The sequence below is a fragment of the Cherax quadricarinatus genome, unplaced genomic scaffold (assembly GCF_038502225.1).
Source record: "Cherax quadricarinatus isolate ZL_2023a unplaced genomic scaffold, ASM3850222v1 Contig588, whole genome shotgun sequence".
In the NCBI taxonomy this organism is placed as follows: Eukaryota; Metazoa; Arthropoda; class Malacostraca; order Decapoda; family Parastacidae; genus Cherax; species Cherax quadricarinatus.
Genome location: NW_027195614.1, coordinates 139,274 through 158,065, shown reverse-complemented (window position 1 = coordinate 158,065; position 18,792 = coordinate 139,274). Strand labels below are relative to the sequence as shown.

The following is an 18,792-nucleotide window of genomic DNA, read 5'->3' as shown; positions in this document are numbered from 1 at the left end:
CCAGCCAGGTGGAAGAATAGGAGTGACGTAAGGGAACTATGCTGATAATAGGCCAGCAGAGATCAATATGTTGCAACGAGGTGAACGTCTTGCAAGATCGGTTGCACAGAATCCTCCTGGCATGACCCCCTAGAATTGTGGGTCACCTGTCACCTGGCTTGCTGCTCACCTGTTCTCCTGTGAATTATTTGTGAGTTGCTCCAGTCACGTTATTGTGGGTTCTTTATGAAGACTTCCAAACAGAGATCCACCCAAAAAAATGAGATCCAGCGAGCCAAACAAAATCAGTTGTGGCAACTATAAACAAAACCGGGGTTATTGTATTCTACACACACATTGATGCATTCAATAAATCTATTATACATCACTAACAGGAGCTGTTTCTCGTGCTGGGCGGGGGTTGAGGCCTTGAAACCCTACACAGTGTTGAAGGCAGTCACACGAAATAGATTTTGAAATAGGCTTATTTGTACGAACAGGGCATAGTACATAATAGAAATAGGTTTAAGGGAGAGAGAGAGAGAGAGAGAGAGAGAGAGAGAGAGAGAGAGAGAGAGAGAGAGAGAGAGAGAGAGAGAGAGAGAGAGAGAGAGAGAGAGAGAGAGAGAGAGAGAGAGAGAGAGAGAGAAAGAGAGCTGATGTAGGTGACAGCTCTTAGCCTGTAAATAAAGTTAAGAACCTTAACCTAACCTTGTAAAACCCTGTGTAAAGAGAGAGAGAGAGAGAGAGAGAGATACTTACCACCCAGGGCCACGCAGGTAAGGTTAGCAGTGTCACCCTCACGGTAAGGTCCAACCACACTCTTCACCAGCCGTCCCTCAGTCGTCACTCGTACACTCCTGGGAGGCACTGTGCCGTGGGTGCCACCACAGAGAGAGACACACACACACAATTAATATATAATAATAATAATAATAATAATAATAATAATAATAATAATAATAATAATAATAATAATAATATTAAATCTTAATTTCTACAAGTACATGATACAACTTGTACAGACCATGGCTGACACCAATAACACACTACTATATAGAAAACCCATTGTTATGTAGAGCATTTAGGGCAAATTAGGTCAGCTTGTCCCCAGGATGCGACCCACACCAGTCGACTAACACCCAGGTACTTATTTTACCCGTACTGGGGATCAAACCCCTCACAACCGTGAGTGTCACACTGAGACACACACACACAATACCAGTACCGACAGAGTGCCACTCAGTGCCACCCCAGTGGGACCCTCTGCAAGTCCCTCGTGTGAGTCTGGCATCGTTCATGGCACTCTATTGTACAATAACAAAGCTACTAATAATAATCACTAGAGACGCGTAAGGAGCAGTTTCCCCTCTTTTGTCTCCCTCGCTATCTCTCTCCATCACAAAATAGACTATCAACCAGCAATTAACGAAAGAATGATGGCAAGTATGATAAGAATTATGTTGTTAATGTATAGAGTAACGTCATCTAACACTCTGTGTAACACACATATATACTGTGTCTTGTGTAGTGGTCTCTCAGTGTGGCATACTTATGTGTGTGATGATATATTGTGTGTGTGTGTGTGTGTGTGTGTGTGTGTGTGTGTGTGTGTGTGTGTGTGTGTGTGTGTGTGTGTGTGTGTGTGTGTGAGAGAGAGAGAGACTGATGATGGAAGGTGGTGGTGGGCGATAATGGGTGATGGTGGGTGGTAGTGGGTGATGATGGGTAATGGTGGGTGGTAGTGGGTGATGATGGGTGATGGTGGGTGGTAGCGGGTGATGATGAGTGATGGTGGGTGGTAGCGGGTGATGATGGGTGATGGTGGGTGGTAGTAGGTGATGGTGGGTGGTAGTGGGTGATAATGGGTAGTGGTGGGTGGTAGTGGGTACCCCTCAGCATCTCACAAGTCGTCAACATACACAACACATCAACAACATACTTGCCCATCATGCATTATTAATATCAAGTACACTCTCCCCTGAAATAACCCAAACATTATCCACGAGCACAAGATCATTACCCATCAAGCAACAAAACACGAACATACTTCAAGATGGAACACACGGAGACTTACCTACAACCTCGAGGCTTACACGTGTTGTTTTGGTGGGCTGATAACGAAAGTCGACACGGCATTTGTAGTACCCAGCGTCAGAGACACGGACGTTATTCAGCACGAGCCGTGCAGGGTTGACACGTACATTCAGGTGAGCACGTGCTCCTAGCACCGTCTCGTCCACCCAGTGGCTCCCTCCAGCACCCGGTCGTAGGTCGTAACTGTTCATATATACACAAACACATTTCATTTAGACTTGACAACATAGAGAACAGAACAATCTTGACAGGAGGTGTAAGCCCTGCCTGATTAATTTAAGGTAAATCTATGACAGAACAGCGGAGATTAAAGGCAAGTCTGGATCGACTGCACCTTTTTGGACTGCAGGAAAGCCTTTGACACTGCTGTCCATCGGAGACTGATTCATGAATTAAGTGATCAAGCAGGGATACAAGGTCGTCATGGAGACACAGTATGTCATGTTCCCTCTTACGTGATGTTGAGGGGTGAGGTGATTGATAGGTATTTATTGGATGAATTAAGTACCCAAGAGGGTGCCAGAGTGCTGGATCAGAGTGCCAGGGCCATGGCACCCCTCCATGGCTACGCTGTTATAGAGTACCTGCTCACCAAGACACAGTCCTACCTGCACGTAAAGTGTCTACCTTCGTGTACATGCCTGGGACCCACCCTGCACACCAGGACACAGTCCTACCTGCACATACAGAGTCTACCTTCGTGTACATGCCTGGGACCCACCTTGCACACCAGGACACAGTCCTACCTGCACATACAGAGTCTACCTTCGTGTACATGCCTGGGACCCACCATGCACACCAGGACACAGTCCTACCTGCACATACAGAGTCTACCTTCATGTACATGCCTGGGACCCACCATGCACACCAGGACACAGTCCTACCTGCACGTACAGTCTACCTTCGTGTACATGCCTGGGACCCACCTTGCACACCAGGACACAGTCCTACCTGCACATACAGAGTCTACCTTCGTGTACATGCCTGGGACCCACCTTGCACACCAGGACACAGTCCTACCTGCACATACAGAGTCAACCTTCGTGTACATGCCTGGGACCCACCATGCACACCAGGACACAGTCCTACCTGCACATACAGAGTCAACCTTCGTGTACATGCCTGGGACCCACCTTGCACACCAGGACACAGTCCTACCTGCACATACAGAGTCTACCTTCGTGTACATGCCTGGGACCCACCATGCACACCAGGACACAGTCACCTGTCCTACCTTCGTGTACACACCCACCATGCACACCAGACACAGTCCTACCTTCAGAGTGTACATGCCTGGGACCCACCATGCACACCAGGACACAGTCCTACCTGCACATACAGAGTCTACCTTCGTGTACATGCCTGGGACCCACCATGCACACCAGGACACAGTCCTACCTGCACATACAGAGTCTACCTTCGTGTACATGCCTGGGACCCACCATGCACACCAGGACACAGTCCTACCTGCACATACAGAGTCTACCTTCATGTACATGCCTGGGACCCACCATGCACACCAGGACACAGTCCTACCTGCACATACAGAGTCTACCTTCGTGTACATGCCTGGGACCCACCATGCACACCAGGACACAGTCCTACCTGCACATACAGAGTCTACCTTCGTGTACATGCCTGGGACCCACCATGCACACCAGGACACAGTCCTACCTGCACATACAGAGTCTACCATCGTGTACATGCCTGGGACCCACCATGCACACCAGGACACAGTCCTACCTGCACATACAGAGTCTACCTTCGTGTACATGCCTGGGACCCACCATGCACACCAGGACACAGTCCTACCTGCACATACAGAGTCTACCTTCGTGTACATGCCTGGGACCCACCATGCACACCAGGACACACCTGCACATACAGAGTCTACCTTCGTGTACATGCATACACCAGGACACAGTCCTACCTGCACATACAGAGTCTACCTTCGTGTACATGCCTGGGACCCACCATGCACACCAGGACACAGTCCTACCTGCACATACAGAGTCTACCTTCGTGTACATGCCTGGGACCCACCATGCACACCAGGACACAGTCCTACCTGCACATACAGAGTCAACCTTCGTGTACATGCCTGGGACCCACCATGCACACCAGGACACAGTCCTACCTGCACATACAGAGTCAACCTTCGTGTACATGCCTGGGACCCACCATGCACACCAGGACACAGTCCTACCTGCACATACAGAGTCAACCTTCGTGTACATGCCTGGGACCCACCATGCACACCAGGACATACTCCTACCTGCACATACAGAGTCTACCTTCGTGTACATGCCTGGGACCCACCATGCACACCAGGACACAGTCCTACCTGCACATACAGAGTCTACCTTCGTGTACATGCCTGGGACCCACCATGCACACCAGGACACAGTCCTACCTGCACATACAGAGTCTACCTTCGTGTACATGCCTGGGACCCACCATGCACACCAGGACACAGTCCTACCTGCACATACAGAGTCTACCTTCGTGTACATGCCTGGGACCCACCATGCACACCAGGACACAGTCCTACCTGCACATACAGAGTCTACCTTCGTGTACATGCCTGGGACCCACCATGCACACCAGGACACAGTCCTACCTGCACATACAGAGTCTACCTTCGTGTACATGCCTGGGACCCACCATGCACACCAGGACACAGTCCTACCTGCACATACAGAGTCTACCTTCGTGTACATGCCTGGGACCCACCATGCACACCAGGACACAGTCCTACCTGCACATACAGAGTCTACCTTCGTGTACATGCCTGGGACCCACCATGCACACCAGGACACAGTCCTACCTGCACATACAGAGTCTACCTTCGTGTACATGCCTGGGACCCACCATGCACACCAGGACACAGTCCTACCTGCACATACAGAGTCTACCTTCGTGTACATGCCTGGGACCCACCATGCACACCAGGACACAGTCCTACCTGCACATACAGAGTCTACCTTCGCGTACATGCCTGGGACCCACCATGCACACCAGGACACAGTCGTGAGTCTACCTTCGTGTACATGCCTGGGACCCACCATGCATGGACACAGTCCTACCTGCACATACAGAGTCTACCTTCGTGTACATGCCTGGGACCCACCATGCACACCAGGACACAGTGCACATACAGAGTCTACCTTCGTGTACATGCCTGGGACCCACCATGCACACCAGGACACAGTCCTACCTGCACATACAGAGTCTACCTTCGTGTACATGCCTGGGACCCACCATGCACACCAGGACACAGTCCTACCTGCACATACAGAGTCTACCTTCGTGTACATGCCTGGGACCCACCTTGCACACCAGGACACAGTCCTACCTGCACATACAGAGTCTACCTTCGTGTACATGCCTGGGACCCACCATGCACACCAGGACACAGTCCTACCTGCACATACAGAGTCTACCTTCGTGTACATGCCTGGGACACACCATGCACACCAGGATACAGTCCTACCTGCACATACAGAGTCTACCTTCGTGTACATGCCTGGGACCCACCATGCACACCAGGACACAGTCCTACCTGCACATACAGAGTCTACCTTCGTGTACATGCCTGGGACCCACCATGCACACCAGGACACAGTCCTACCTGCACATACAGAGTCTACCTTCGTGTACATGCCTGGGACCCACCATGCACACCAGGACACAGTCCTACCTGCACATACAGAGTCTACCTTCGTGTACATGCCTGGGACCCACCTTGCACACCAGGACACAGTCCTACCTGCACATACAGAGTCTACCTTCGTGTACATGCCTGGGACCCACCATGCACACCAGGACACAGTCCTACCTGCACATACAGAGTCTACCTTCGTGTACATGCCTGGGACACACCATGCACACCAGGACACAGTCCTACCTGCACATACAGAGTCTACCTTCGTGTACATGCCTGGGACCCACCATGCACACCAGGACACAGTCCTACCTGCACATACAGAGTCTACCTTCGTGTACATGCCTGGGACCCACCATGCACACCAGGACACAGTCCTACCTGCACATACAGAGTCTACCTTCGTGTACATGCCTGGGACCCACCATGCACACCAGGACACAGTCCTACCTGCACATACAGAGTCTACCTTCGTGTACATGCCTGGGACCCACCATGCACACCAGGACACAGTCCTACCTGCACATACAGAGTCTACCTTCGTGTACATGCCTGGGACCCACCATGCACACCAGGACACAGTCCTACCTGCACATACAGAGTCTACCTTCGTGTACATGCCTGGGACCCACCTTGCACACCAGGACACAGTCCTACCTGCACATACAGAGTCTACCTTCGTGTACATGCCTGGGACCCACCATGCACACCAGGACACAGTCCTACCTGCACATACAGAGTCTACCTTCGTGTACATGCCTGGGACCCACCATGCACACCAGGACACAGTCCTACCTGCACATACAGAGTCTACCTTCGTGTACATGCCTGGGACCCACCATGCACACCAGGACACAGTCCTACCTGCACATACAGAGTCTACCTTCGTGTACATGCCTGGGACCCACCATGCACACCAGGACACAGTCCTACCTGCACATACAGAGTCTACCTTCGTGTACATGCCTGGGACCCACCATGCACACCAGGACACAGTCCTACCTGCACATACAGAGTCTACCTTCGTGTACATGCCTGGGACCCACCATGCACACCAGGAAACAGTCCTACCTGCACATACAGAGTCTACCTTCGTGTACATGCCTGGGACCCACCATGCACACCAGGACACAGTCCTACCTGCACATACAGAGTCTACCTTCGTGTACATGCCTGGGACCCACCATGCACACCAGGACACAGTCCTACCTGCACATACAGAGTCTACCTTCGTGTACATGCCTGGGACCCACCTTGCACACCAGGACACAGTCCTACCTGCACATACAGAGTCTACCTTCGTGTACATGCCTGGGACCCACCTTGCACACCAGGACACAGTCCTACCTGCACATACAGACCTTCGTGTACATGCCTGGGACCTTCACACCAGTGTACATGCCTGGGATGCACACCAGGAGTCCTACCTGCACATACAGAGTCTACCTTCGTGTACATGCCTGGGACCCACCATGCACACCAGGACACAGTCCTACCTGCACATACAGAGTCTACCTTCGTGTACATGCCTGGGACCCACCATGCACACCAGGACACAGTCCTACCTGCACATACAGAGTCTACCATCGTGTACATGCCTGGGACCCACCATGCACACCAGGACACAGTCCTACCTGCACATACAGAGTCTACCTTCGTGTACATGCCTGGGACCCACCATGCACACCAGGACACAGTCCTACCTGCACATACAGAGTCTACCTTCGTGTACATGCCTGGGACCCACCATGCACACCAGGACACAGTCCTACCTGCACATACAGAGTCTACCTTCGTGTACATGCCTGGGACCCACCATGCACACAAGGACACAGTCCTACTTGCACATACAGAGTCTACCTTCGTGTACATGCCTGGGACCCACCATGCACACCAGGACACAGTCCTACCTGCACATACAGAGTCTACCTTCGTGTACATGCCTGGGACCCACCATGCACACCAGGACACAGTCCTACCTGCACATACAGAGTCTACCTTCGTGTACATGCCTGGGACCCACCATGCACACCAGGACACAGTCCTACCTGCACATACAGAGTCTACCTTCGTGTACATGCCTGGGACCCACCATGCACACCAGGACACAGTCCTACCTGCACATACAGAGTCTACCTTCGTGTACATGCCTGGGACCCACCATGCACACCAGGACACAGTCCTACCTGCACATACAGAGTCTACCTTCGTGTACATGCCTGGGACCCACCATGCACACCAGGACACAGTCCTACCTGCACATACAGAGTCTACCTTCGTGTACATGCCTGGGACCCACCATGCACACCAGGACACAGTCCTACCTGCACATACAGAGTCTACCTTCGTGTACATGCCTGGGACCCACCATGCACACCAGGACACAGTCCTACCTGCACATACAGAGTCTACCTTCGTGTACATGCCTGGGACCCACCATGCACACCAGGACACAGTCCTACCTGCACATACAGAGTCTACCTTCGTGTACATGCCTGGGACCCACCATGCACACCAGGACACAGTCCTACCTGCACATACAGAGTCTACCTTCGTGTACATGCCTGGGACCCACCATGCACACCAGGACCTGCACATACAGAGTCACACCATGCACACCAGTCCCTGCACATACCTGCACATACAGAGTCTACCTTCGTGTACATGCCTGGGACCCACCATGCACACCAGGACACAGTCCTACCTGCACATACAGAGTCTACCTTCGTGTACATGCCTGGGACCCACCATGCACACCAGGACACAGTCCTACCTGCACATACAGAGTCTACCTTCGTGTACATGCCTGGGACCCACCATGCACACCAGGACACAGTCCTACCTGCACATACAGAGTCTACCTTCGTGTACATGCCTGGGACCCACCATGCACACCAGGACACAGTCCTACCTGCACATACAGAGTCTACCTTCGTGTACATGCCTGGGACCCACCATGCACACCAGGACACAGTCCTACCTGCACATACAGAGTCTACCTTCGTGTACATGCCTGGGACCCACCATGCACACCAGGACACAGTCCTACCTGCACATACAGAGTCTACCTTCGTGTACATGCCTGGGACCCACCATGCACACCAGGACACAGTCCAACCTGCACATACAGAGTCTACCTTCGTGTACATGCCTGGGACCCACCATGCACACCAGGACACAGTCCTACCTGCACATACAGAGTCTACCTTCGTGTACATGCCTGGGACCCACCATGCACACCAGGACACAGTCCTACCTGCACATACAGAGTCTACCTTCGTGTACATGCCTGGGACCCACCATGCACACCAGGACACAGTCCTACCTGCACATATAGAGTCTACCTTCGTGTACATGCCTGACACACCACCTTCGTGTACATGCCTGGGACCCACCATGTCCTACCTGCACATACAGAGTCTACCTTCGTGTACATGCCTGGGACCCACCATGCACACCAGGACACAGTCCTACCTGCACATACAGAGTCTACCTTCGTGTACATGCCTGGGACCCACCATGCACACCAGGACACAGTCCTACCTGCACATACAGAGTCTACCTTCGTGTACATGCCTGGGACCCACCATGCACACCAGGACACAGTCCTACCTGCACATACAGAGTATACCTACGTGTACATGTCTGGGACCCACCATGCACACCAGGACACAGTCCTACCTGCACATACAGAGTCTACCTTCGTGTACATGCCTGGGACCCACCATGCACACCAGGACACAGTCCTACCTGCACATACAGAGTCTACCTTCGTGTACATGCCTGGGACACCATGCACACCAGGACACAGTCCTACCTGCACATACAGAGTCTACCTTCGTGTACATGCCTGGGACCCACCATGCACACCAGGACACAGTCCTACCTGCACATACAGAGTCTACCTTCGTGTACATGCCTGGGACCCACCATGCACACCAGGACACAGTCCTACCTGCACATACAGAGTCTACCTTCGTGTACATGCCTGGGACCCACCATGCACACCAGGACACAGTCCTACCTGCACATACAGAGTCTACCTTCGTGTACATGCCTGGGACCCACCATGCACACCAGGACACAGTCCTACCTGCACATACAGAGTCTACCTTCGTGTACATGCCTGGGACCCACCATGCACACCAGGACACAGTCCTACCTGCACATACAGAGTCTACCTTCGTGTACATGCCTGGGACCCACCATGCACACCAGGACACAGTCCTACCTGCACATACAGAGTCTACCTTCGTGTACATGCCTGGGACCCACCATGCACACCAGGACACAGTCCTACCTGCACATACAGAGTCTACCTTCGTGTACATGCCTGGGACCCACCATGCACACCAGGACACAGTCCTACCTGCACATACAGAGTCTACCTTCGTGTACATGCCTGGGACCTACCATGCACACCAGGACACAGTCCTACCTGCACATACAGAGTCTACCTTCGTGTACATGCCTGGGACCCACCATGCACACCAGGACACAGTCCTACCTGCACATACAGAGTCTACCTTCGTGTACATGCCTGGGACCCACCATGCACACTCCTACCTGCACATACAGAGTCTACCTTCGTGTACATGCCTGGGACATACCACCCCACCATGCACACCAGGACACAGTCCTACCTGCACATACAGAGTCTACCTTCGTGTACATGCCTGGGACCCACCATGCACACCAGGACACAGTCCTACCTGCACATACAGAGTCTACCTTCGTGTACATGCCTGGGACCCACCATGCACACCAGGACACAGTCCTACCTGCACATACAGAGTCTACCTTCGTGTACATGCCTGGGACCCACCATGCACACAGAGTCAGGACACAGTCCTACCTGCACATACAGAGTCTACCTTCGTGTACATGCCTGGGACCCACCATGCACACCAGGACACAGTCCTACCTGCACATACAGAGTCTACCTTCGTGTACATGCCTGGGACCCACCATGCACACCAGGACACAGTCCTACCTGCACATACAGAGTCTACCTTCGTGTACATGCCTGGGACCCACCATGCACACCAGGACACAGTCCTACCTGCACATACAGAGTCTACCTTCGTGTACATGCCTGGGACCCACCATGCACACCAGGACACAGTCCTACCTGCACATACAGAGTCTACCTTCGTGTACATGCCTGGGACCCACCATGCACACCAGGACACAGTCCTACCTGCACATACAGAGTCTACCTTCGTGTACATGCCTGGGACCCACCATGCACACCAGGACACAGTCCTACCTGCACATACAGAGTCTACCTTCGTGTACATGCCTGGGACCCACCATGCACACCAGGACACAGTCCTACCTGCACATACAGAGTCTACCTTCGTGTACATGCCTGGGACCCACCATGCACACCAGGACACAGTCCTACCTGCACATACAGAGTCTACCTTCGTGTACATGCCTGGGACCCACCATGCACACCAGGACACAGTCCTACCTGCACATACAGACCTTCGTGTACTGCCTGGGACCCACCATGCGGACACAGTCCTACCTGCACATACAGAGTCTACCTTCGTGTACATGCCTGGGACCCACCATGCACACCAGTCCTACCTGCACATAGAGAGTCTACCTTCGTGTACATGCCTGGGACCCACCATGCACACCAGGACACAGTCTACCTGCACATACAGAGTCTACCTTCGTGTACATGCCTGGGACCCACCATGCACACCAGGACACAGTCCTACCTGCACATACAGAGTCTACCTTCGTGTACATGCCTGGGACCCACCATGCACACCAGGACACAGTCCTACCTGCACATACAGAGTCTACCTTCGTGTACATGCCTGGGACCCACCATGCACACCAGGACACAGTCCTACCTGCACATACAGAGTCTACCTTCGTGTACATGCCTGGGACCCACCATGCACACCAGGACACAGTCCTACCTGCACATACAGAGTCTACCTTCGTGTACATGCCTGGGACCCACCATGCACACCAGGACACAGTCCTACCTGCACATACAGAGTCTACCTTCGTGTACATGCCTGGGACCCACCATGCACACCAGGACACAGTCCTACCTGCACATACAGAGTCTACCTTCGTGTACATGCCTGGGACCCACCATGCACACCAGGACACAGTCCTACCTGCACATACAGAGTCTACCTTCGTGTACATGCCTGGGACCCACCATGCACACACAGTCCTACCTGCACAGGACACAGTCTACCTTCGTGTACATGCCTGGGACCCACCATGCACACCAGGACACAGTCCTACCTGCACATACAGAGTCGTGTACATGCCTGGGACCCACCATGCACACCAGGACACAGTCCTACCTGCACATACAGAGTCTACCTTCGTGTACATGCCTGGGACCCACCATGCACACCAGGACACAGTCCTACCTGCACATACAGAGTCTACCTTCGTGTACATGCCTGGGACCCACCATGCACACCAGGACACAGTCCTACCTGCACATACAGAGTCTACCTTCGTGTACATGCCTGGGACCCACCATGCACACCAGGACACAGTCCTACCTGCACATACAGAGTCTACCTTCGTGTACATGCCTGGGACCCACCATGCACACCAGGACACAGTCCTACCTGCACATACAGAGTCTACCTTCGTGTACATGCCTGGGACCCACCATGCACACCAGGACACAGTCCTACCTGCACATACAGAGTCTACCTTCGTGTACATGCCTGGGACCCACCATGCACACCAGGACACAGTCCTACCTGCACATACAGAGTCTACCTTCGTGTACATGCCTGGGACCCACCATGCACACCAGGACACAGTCCTACCTGCACATACAGAGTCTACCTTCGTGTACATGCCTGGGACCCACCATGCACACCAGGACACAGTCCTACCTGCACATACAGAGTCTACCTTCGTGTACATGCCTGGGACCCACCATGCACACCAGGACACAGTCCTACCTGCACATACAGAGTCTACCTTCGTGTACATGCCTGGGACCCACCATGCACACCAGGACACAGTCCTACCTGCACATACAGAGTCTACCTTCGTGTACATGCCTGGGACCCACCATGCACACCAGGACACAGTCCTACCTGCACATACAGAGTCTACCTTCGTGTACATGCCTGGGACCCACCATGCACACCAGGACACAGTCCTACCTGCACATACAGAGTCTACCTTCGTGTACATGCCTGGGACCCACCATGCACACCAGGACACAGTCCTACCTGCACATACAGAGTCTACCTTCGTGTACATGCCTGGGACCCACCATGCACACCAGGACACAGTCCTACCTGCACATACAGAGTCTACCTTCGTGTACATGCCTGGGACCCACCATGCACACCAGGACACAGTCCTACCTGCACATACAGAGTCTACCTTCGTGTACATGCCTGGGACCCACCATGCACACCAGGACACAGTCCTACCTGCACATACAGAGTCTACCTTCGTGTACATGCCTGGGACCCACCATGCACACCAGGACACAGTCCTACCTGCACATACAGAGTCTACCTTCGTGTACATGCCTGGGACCCACCATGCACACCAGGACACAGTCCTACCTGCACATATAGAGTCTACCTTCGTGTACATGCCTGGGACCCACCATGCACACCAGGATACAGTCCTACCTGCACATACAGAGTCTACCTTCGTGTACATGCCTGGGACCCGCCATGCACACCAGGACACAGTCCTACCTGCACATACAGAGTCGTGTACATGCCTGGGACCCACCATGCACACCAGGACACAGTCCTACCTGCACATACAGAGTCTACCTTCGTGTACATGCCTGGGACCCACCATGCACACCAGGACACAGTCCTACCTGCACATACAGAGTCTACCTTCGTGTACATGCCTGGGACCCACCATGCACACCAGGACACAGTCCTACCTGCACATACAGAGTCTACCTTCGTGTACATGCCTGGGACCCACCATGCACACCAGGACACAGTCCTACCTGCACATACAGAGTCTACCTTCGTGTACATGCCTGGGACCCACCATGCACACCAGGACACAGTCCTACCTGCACATACAGAGTCTACCTTCGTGTACATGCCTGGGACCCACCATGCACACCAGGACACAGTCCTACCTGCACATACAGAGTCTACCTTCGTGTACATGCCTGGGACCCACCATGCACACCAGGACACAGTCCTACCTGCACATACAGAGTCTACCTTCGTGTACATGCCTGGGACCCACCTTGCACACCAGGACACAGTCCTACCTGCACATACAGAGTCTACCTTCGTGTACATGCCTGGGACCCACCATGCACACCAGGACACAGTCCTACCTGCACATACAGAGTCTACCTTCGTGTACATGCCTGGGACCCACCATGCACACCAGGACACAGTCCTACCTGCACATACAGAGTCTACCTTCGTGTACATGCCTGGGACCCACCATGCACACCAGGACACAGTCCTACCTGCACATACAGAGTCTACCTTCGTGTACATGCCTGGGACCCACCATGCACACCAGGACACAGTCCTACCTGCACATACAGAGTCTACCTTCGTGTACATGCCTGGGACCCACCATGCACACCAGGACACAGTCCTACCTGCACATACAGAGTCTACCTTCGTGTACATGCCAGGGACCCACCATGCACACCAGGACACAGTCACCATGCACACCAGGACACAGTCCTACCTGCACATACAGAGTCTACCTTCGTGTACATGCCTGGGACCCACCATGCACACCAGGACACAGTCCTACCTGCACATACAGAGTCTACCTTCGTGTACATGCCTGGGACCCACCATGCACACCAGGACACAGTCCTACCTGCACATACAGAGTCTACCTTCGTGTACATGCCTGGGACCCACCATGCACACCAGGACACAGTCCTACCTGCACATACAGAGTCTACCTTCGTGTACATGCCTGGGACCCACCATGCACACCAGGACACAGTCCTACCTGCACATACAGAGTCTACCTTCGTGTACATGCCTGGGACCCACCATGCACACCAGGACACACCTGTACAGAGTCTACCTGCACATACAGAGTCTACCTTCGTGTACATGCCTGGGACCCACCATGCACACCAGGACACAGTCCTACCTGCAGTCTACCTTCGTGTACATGCCTGGGACCCACCATGCACACCAGGACACAGTCCTACACATACAGAGTCTACCTTCGTGTACATGCCTGGGACCCACCATGCACACCAGGACACAGTCACACCAGGACACAGTCCTACACTGCACATACAGAGTCTACCTTCGTGTACATGCCTGGGACCCACCATGCACACCAGGACACAGTCCTACCTGCACATACAGAGTCTACCTTCGTGTACATGCCAGGGACCCACCATGCACACCAGGACACAGTCCTACCTGCACATACAGAGTCTACCTTCGTGTACATGCCTGGGACCCACCATGCACACCAGGACACAGTCCTACCTGCACATACAGAGTCTACCTTCGTGTACATGCCTGGGACCCACCATGCACACCAGGACACACATACAGAGTCTACCTACATGCTGGGACCCACCATGCACACCAGGACACAGTCCTACCTGCACATACAAAGTCTACCTTCGTGTACATGCCTGGGACCCACCATGCACACCAGGACACAGTCCTACCTGCACATACAGAGTCTACCTTCGTGTACATGCCTGGGACCCACCATGCACACCAGGACACAGTCCTACCTGCACATACAGAGTCTACCTTCGTGTACATGCCTGGGACCCACCATGCACACCAGGACACAGTCCTACCTGCACATACAGAGTCTACCTTCGTGTACATGCCTGGGACCCACCATGCACACCAGGACACAGTCCTACCTGCACATACAGAGTCTACCTTCGTGTACATGCCTGGGACCCACCATGCACACCAGGACACAGTCCTACCTGCACATACAGAGTCTACCTTCGTGTACATGGGACCCACCATGGGACCAGTCCTACCTGCACATACAGAGTCACACATGCACCCACCTTGCACACCAGACACAGTCCTACCTGCACATACAGAGTCTACCTTCGTGTACATGCCTGGGACCCACCTTGCCACCAGGACACAGTCCTACCTGCACATACAGAGTCTACCTTCGTGTACATGCACCCACCATGCACACCAGGACACAGTCCTACCTGCACATATAGAGTCTACCTTCGTGTACATGCCTGGGACCCACAATGCAGACCAGGAAACAGTCCTACCTGCACATACAGAGTCTACCTTCGTGTACATGCCTGGGACACCAGGACACAGTGCACATACAGAGTCAGTGTACATGCAGTCAGTCCTACCTGCACATACAGAGTCTACCTTCGTGTACATGCCTGGGACCCACCATGAACACCAGGACACAGTCCTACCTGCACATACAGAGTCTACCTTCGTGTACATGCCTGGGACCCACCATGCACACCAGGACACAGTCCTACCTGCACATACAGAGTCTACCTTCGTGTACATGCCTGGGACCCACCATGCACACCAGGACACAGTCCTACCTGCACATACAGAGTCTACCTTCGTGTACATGCCTGGGACCCACCCAGGACACAGTGCACACCAGTGACATGCACCCACCTTGTCCTACCTGCACATACAGAGTCTACCTTCGTGTACATGCCTGGGACCCACCATGCACACCAGGACACAGTCCTACCTGCACATACAGAGTCTACCTTCGTGTACATGCCTGGGACCCACCATGCACACCAGGACACAGTCCTACCTGCACATACAGAGTCTACCTTCGTGTACATGCCTGGGACCCACCATGCACACCAGGACACAGTCCTACCTGCACATACAGAGTCTACCTTCGTGTACATGCCTGGGACCCACCATGCACACCAGGACACAGTCCTACCTGCACATACAGAGTCACCTTCGTGTACATGCCTGGGACCCACCATGCACACCAGGACACAGTCCTACCTGCACATACAGAGTCTACCTTCGTGTACATGCCTGGGACCCACCATGCACACAGGACACAGTCCTACCTGCACATACAGAGTCTACCATCGTGTACATGCCTGGGACCTTCGTGTACATGCCTGGGACCCGTCATGCACACCAGGACACAGTCCTACCTGCACATACAGAGTCTACCTTCGTGTACATGCCTGGGACCCACCATGCACACCAGGACACAGTCCTACCTGCACATACAGAGTCTACCTTCGTGTACATGCCTGGGACCCACCATGCACACCAGGAAACAGTCCTACCTGCACATACAGAGTCTACCTTCGTGTACATGCCTGGGACCCACCATGCACACCACAGTCCTACCTGCACATACAGTCTACCTACATGCCTGCACCATGCACACCAGGACACAGTCTACCTGCACATACAGAGTCTACCTTCGTGTACATGCCTGGGACCCACCACACCAGGACACAGTCCTGCACACCAGGACACAGTCCTACCTGCACATACAGAGTCTACCTTCGTGTACATGCCTGGGACCCACCATGCACACCAGGACACAGTCCTACCTGCACATACAGAGTCTACCTTCGTGTACATGCCTGGGACCCACCATGCACACCAGGGCACAGTCCTACCTGCACATACAGAGTCTACCTTCGTGTACATGCCTGGGACCCACCATGCACACCAGGACACAGTCCTACCTGCACATACAGAGTCTACCTTCGTGTACATGCCTGGGACCCACCTTGCACACCAGGACACAGTCCTACCTGCACATACAGAGTCTACCTTCGTGTACATGTCCCACCATGCACACCAGGACACAGTCCTACCTGCACATACAGAGTCTACCTTCGTGTACATGCCTGGGACCCACCATGCACACCAGGACACAGTCCTACCTGCACATACAGAGTCTACCTTCGTGTACATGCCTGGGACCCACCATGCACACCAGGACACAGTCCTACCTGCACATACAGAGTCTACCTTCGTGTACATGCCTGGGACCCACCATGCACACCAGGACACAGTCCTACCTGCACATACAGTCTACCTTCGTGTACATGCCTGGGACCCACCATGCACACCAGGACACAGTCCTACCTGCACATACAGAGTCTACCTTCGTGTACATGCCTGGGACCCACCATGCACACCAGGACACAGTCCTACCTGCACATACAGAGTCTACCTTCGTGTACATGCCTGGGACCCACCATGCACACCAGGACACACATACAGTCCTACCTGCACATACAGAGTCTACCTTCGTGTACATGCCTGGGACCCACCATGCACACCAGGACACAGTCCTACCTGCACATACAGAGTCTACCTTCGTGTACATGCCTGGGACCCACCATGCACACCAGGACACAGTCCTACCTGCACATACAGAGTCTACCTTCGTGTACATGCCTGGGACCCACCATGCACACCAGGACACAGTCCTACCTGCACATACAGAGTCTACCTTCGTGTACATGCCTGGGACCCACCATGCACACCAGGACACAGTCCTACCTGCACATACAGAGTCTACCTTCGTGTACATGCCTGGGACCCACCATGCACACCAGGACACAGTCCTACCTGCACATACAGAGTCTACCTTCGTGTACATGCCTGGGACCCACCATGCACACCAGGACACAGTCCTACCTGCACATACAGAGTCTACCTTCGTGTACATGCCTGGGACCCACCATGCACACCAGGACACAGTCCTACCTGCACATACAGAGTCTACCTTCGTGTACATGCCTGGGACCCACCATGCACACCAGGACACAGTCCTACCTGCACATACAGAGTCTACCTTCGTGTACATGCCTGGGACCCACCATGCACACCAGGACACAGTCCTACCTGCACATACAGAGTCTACCTTCGTGTACATGCCTGGGACCCACCATGAACACCAGGACACAGTCCTACCTGCACATACAGAGTCTACCTTCCTGTGTACATGCCTGGGACCCACCCACCATGCACACCAGGACACAGTCCTACCTGCACATACAGAGTCTACCTTCGTGTACATGCCTGGGACCCACCATG

The 18,792-nt window shown here is 53.6% G+C and overlaps 1 protein-coding gene across 1 annotated transcript in view; it reads right to left on the bottom strand.

Moving 5' to 3' along the window:
- Nucleotides 1-741: 741 nt before the first annotated feature.
- The window catches only part of LOC138851427 (uncharacterized), a gene marked incomplete at its 3' end in the record, with an annotated part of 153,251 nt that continues 135,200 nt past the window's right edge, over nt 742-18,792 (bottom strand). The window contains exons 3-4 of the mRNA XM_070080545.1: nt 2,057-2,259; nt 742-849 (exon numbers count right to left, since the gene is read on the bottom strand). Of these exons, the coding sequence (XP_069936646.1) occupies nt 742-849; nt 2,057-2,259 (311 nt within the window). The remainder of the gene's footprint in view (nt 850-2,056; nt 2,260-18,792) is intronic.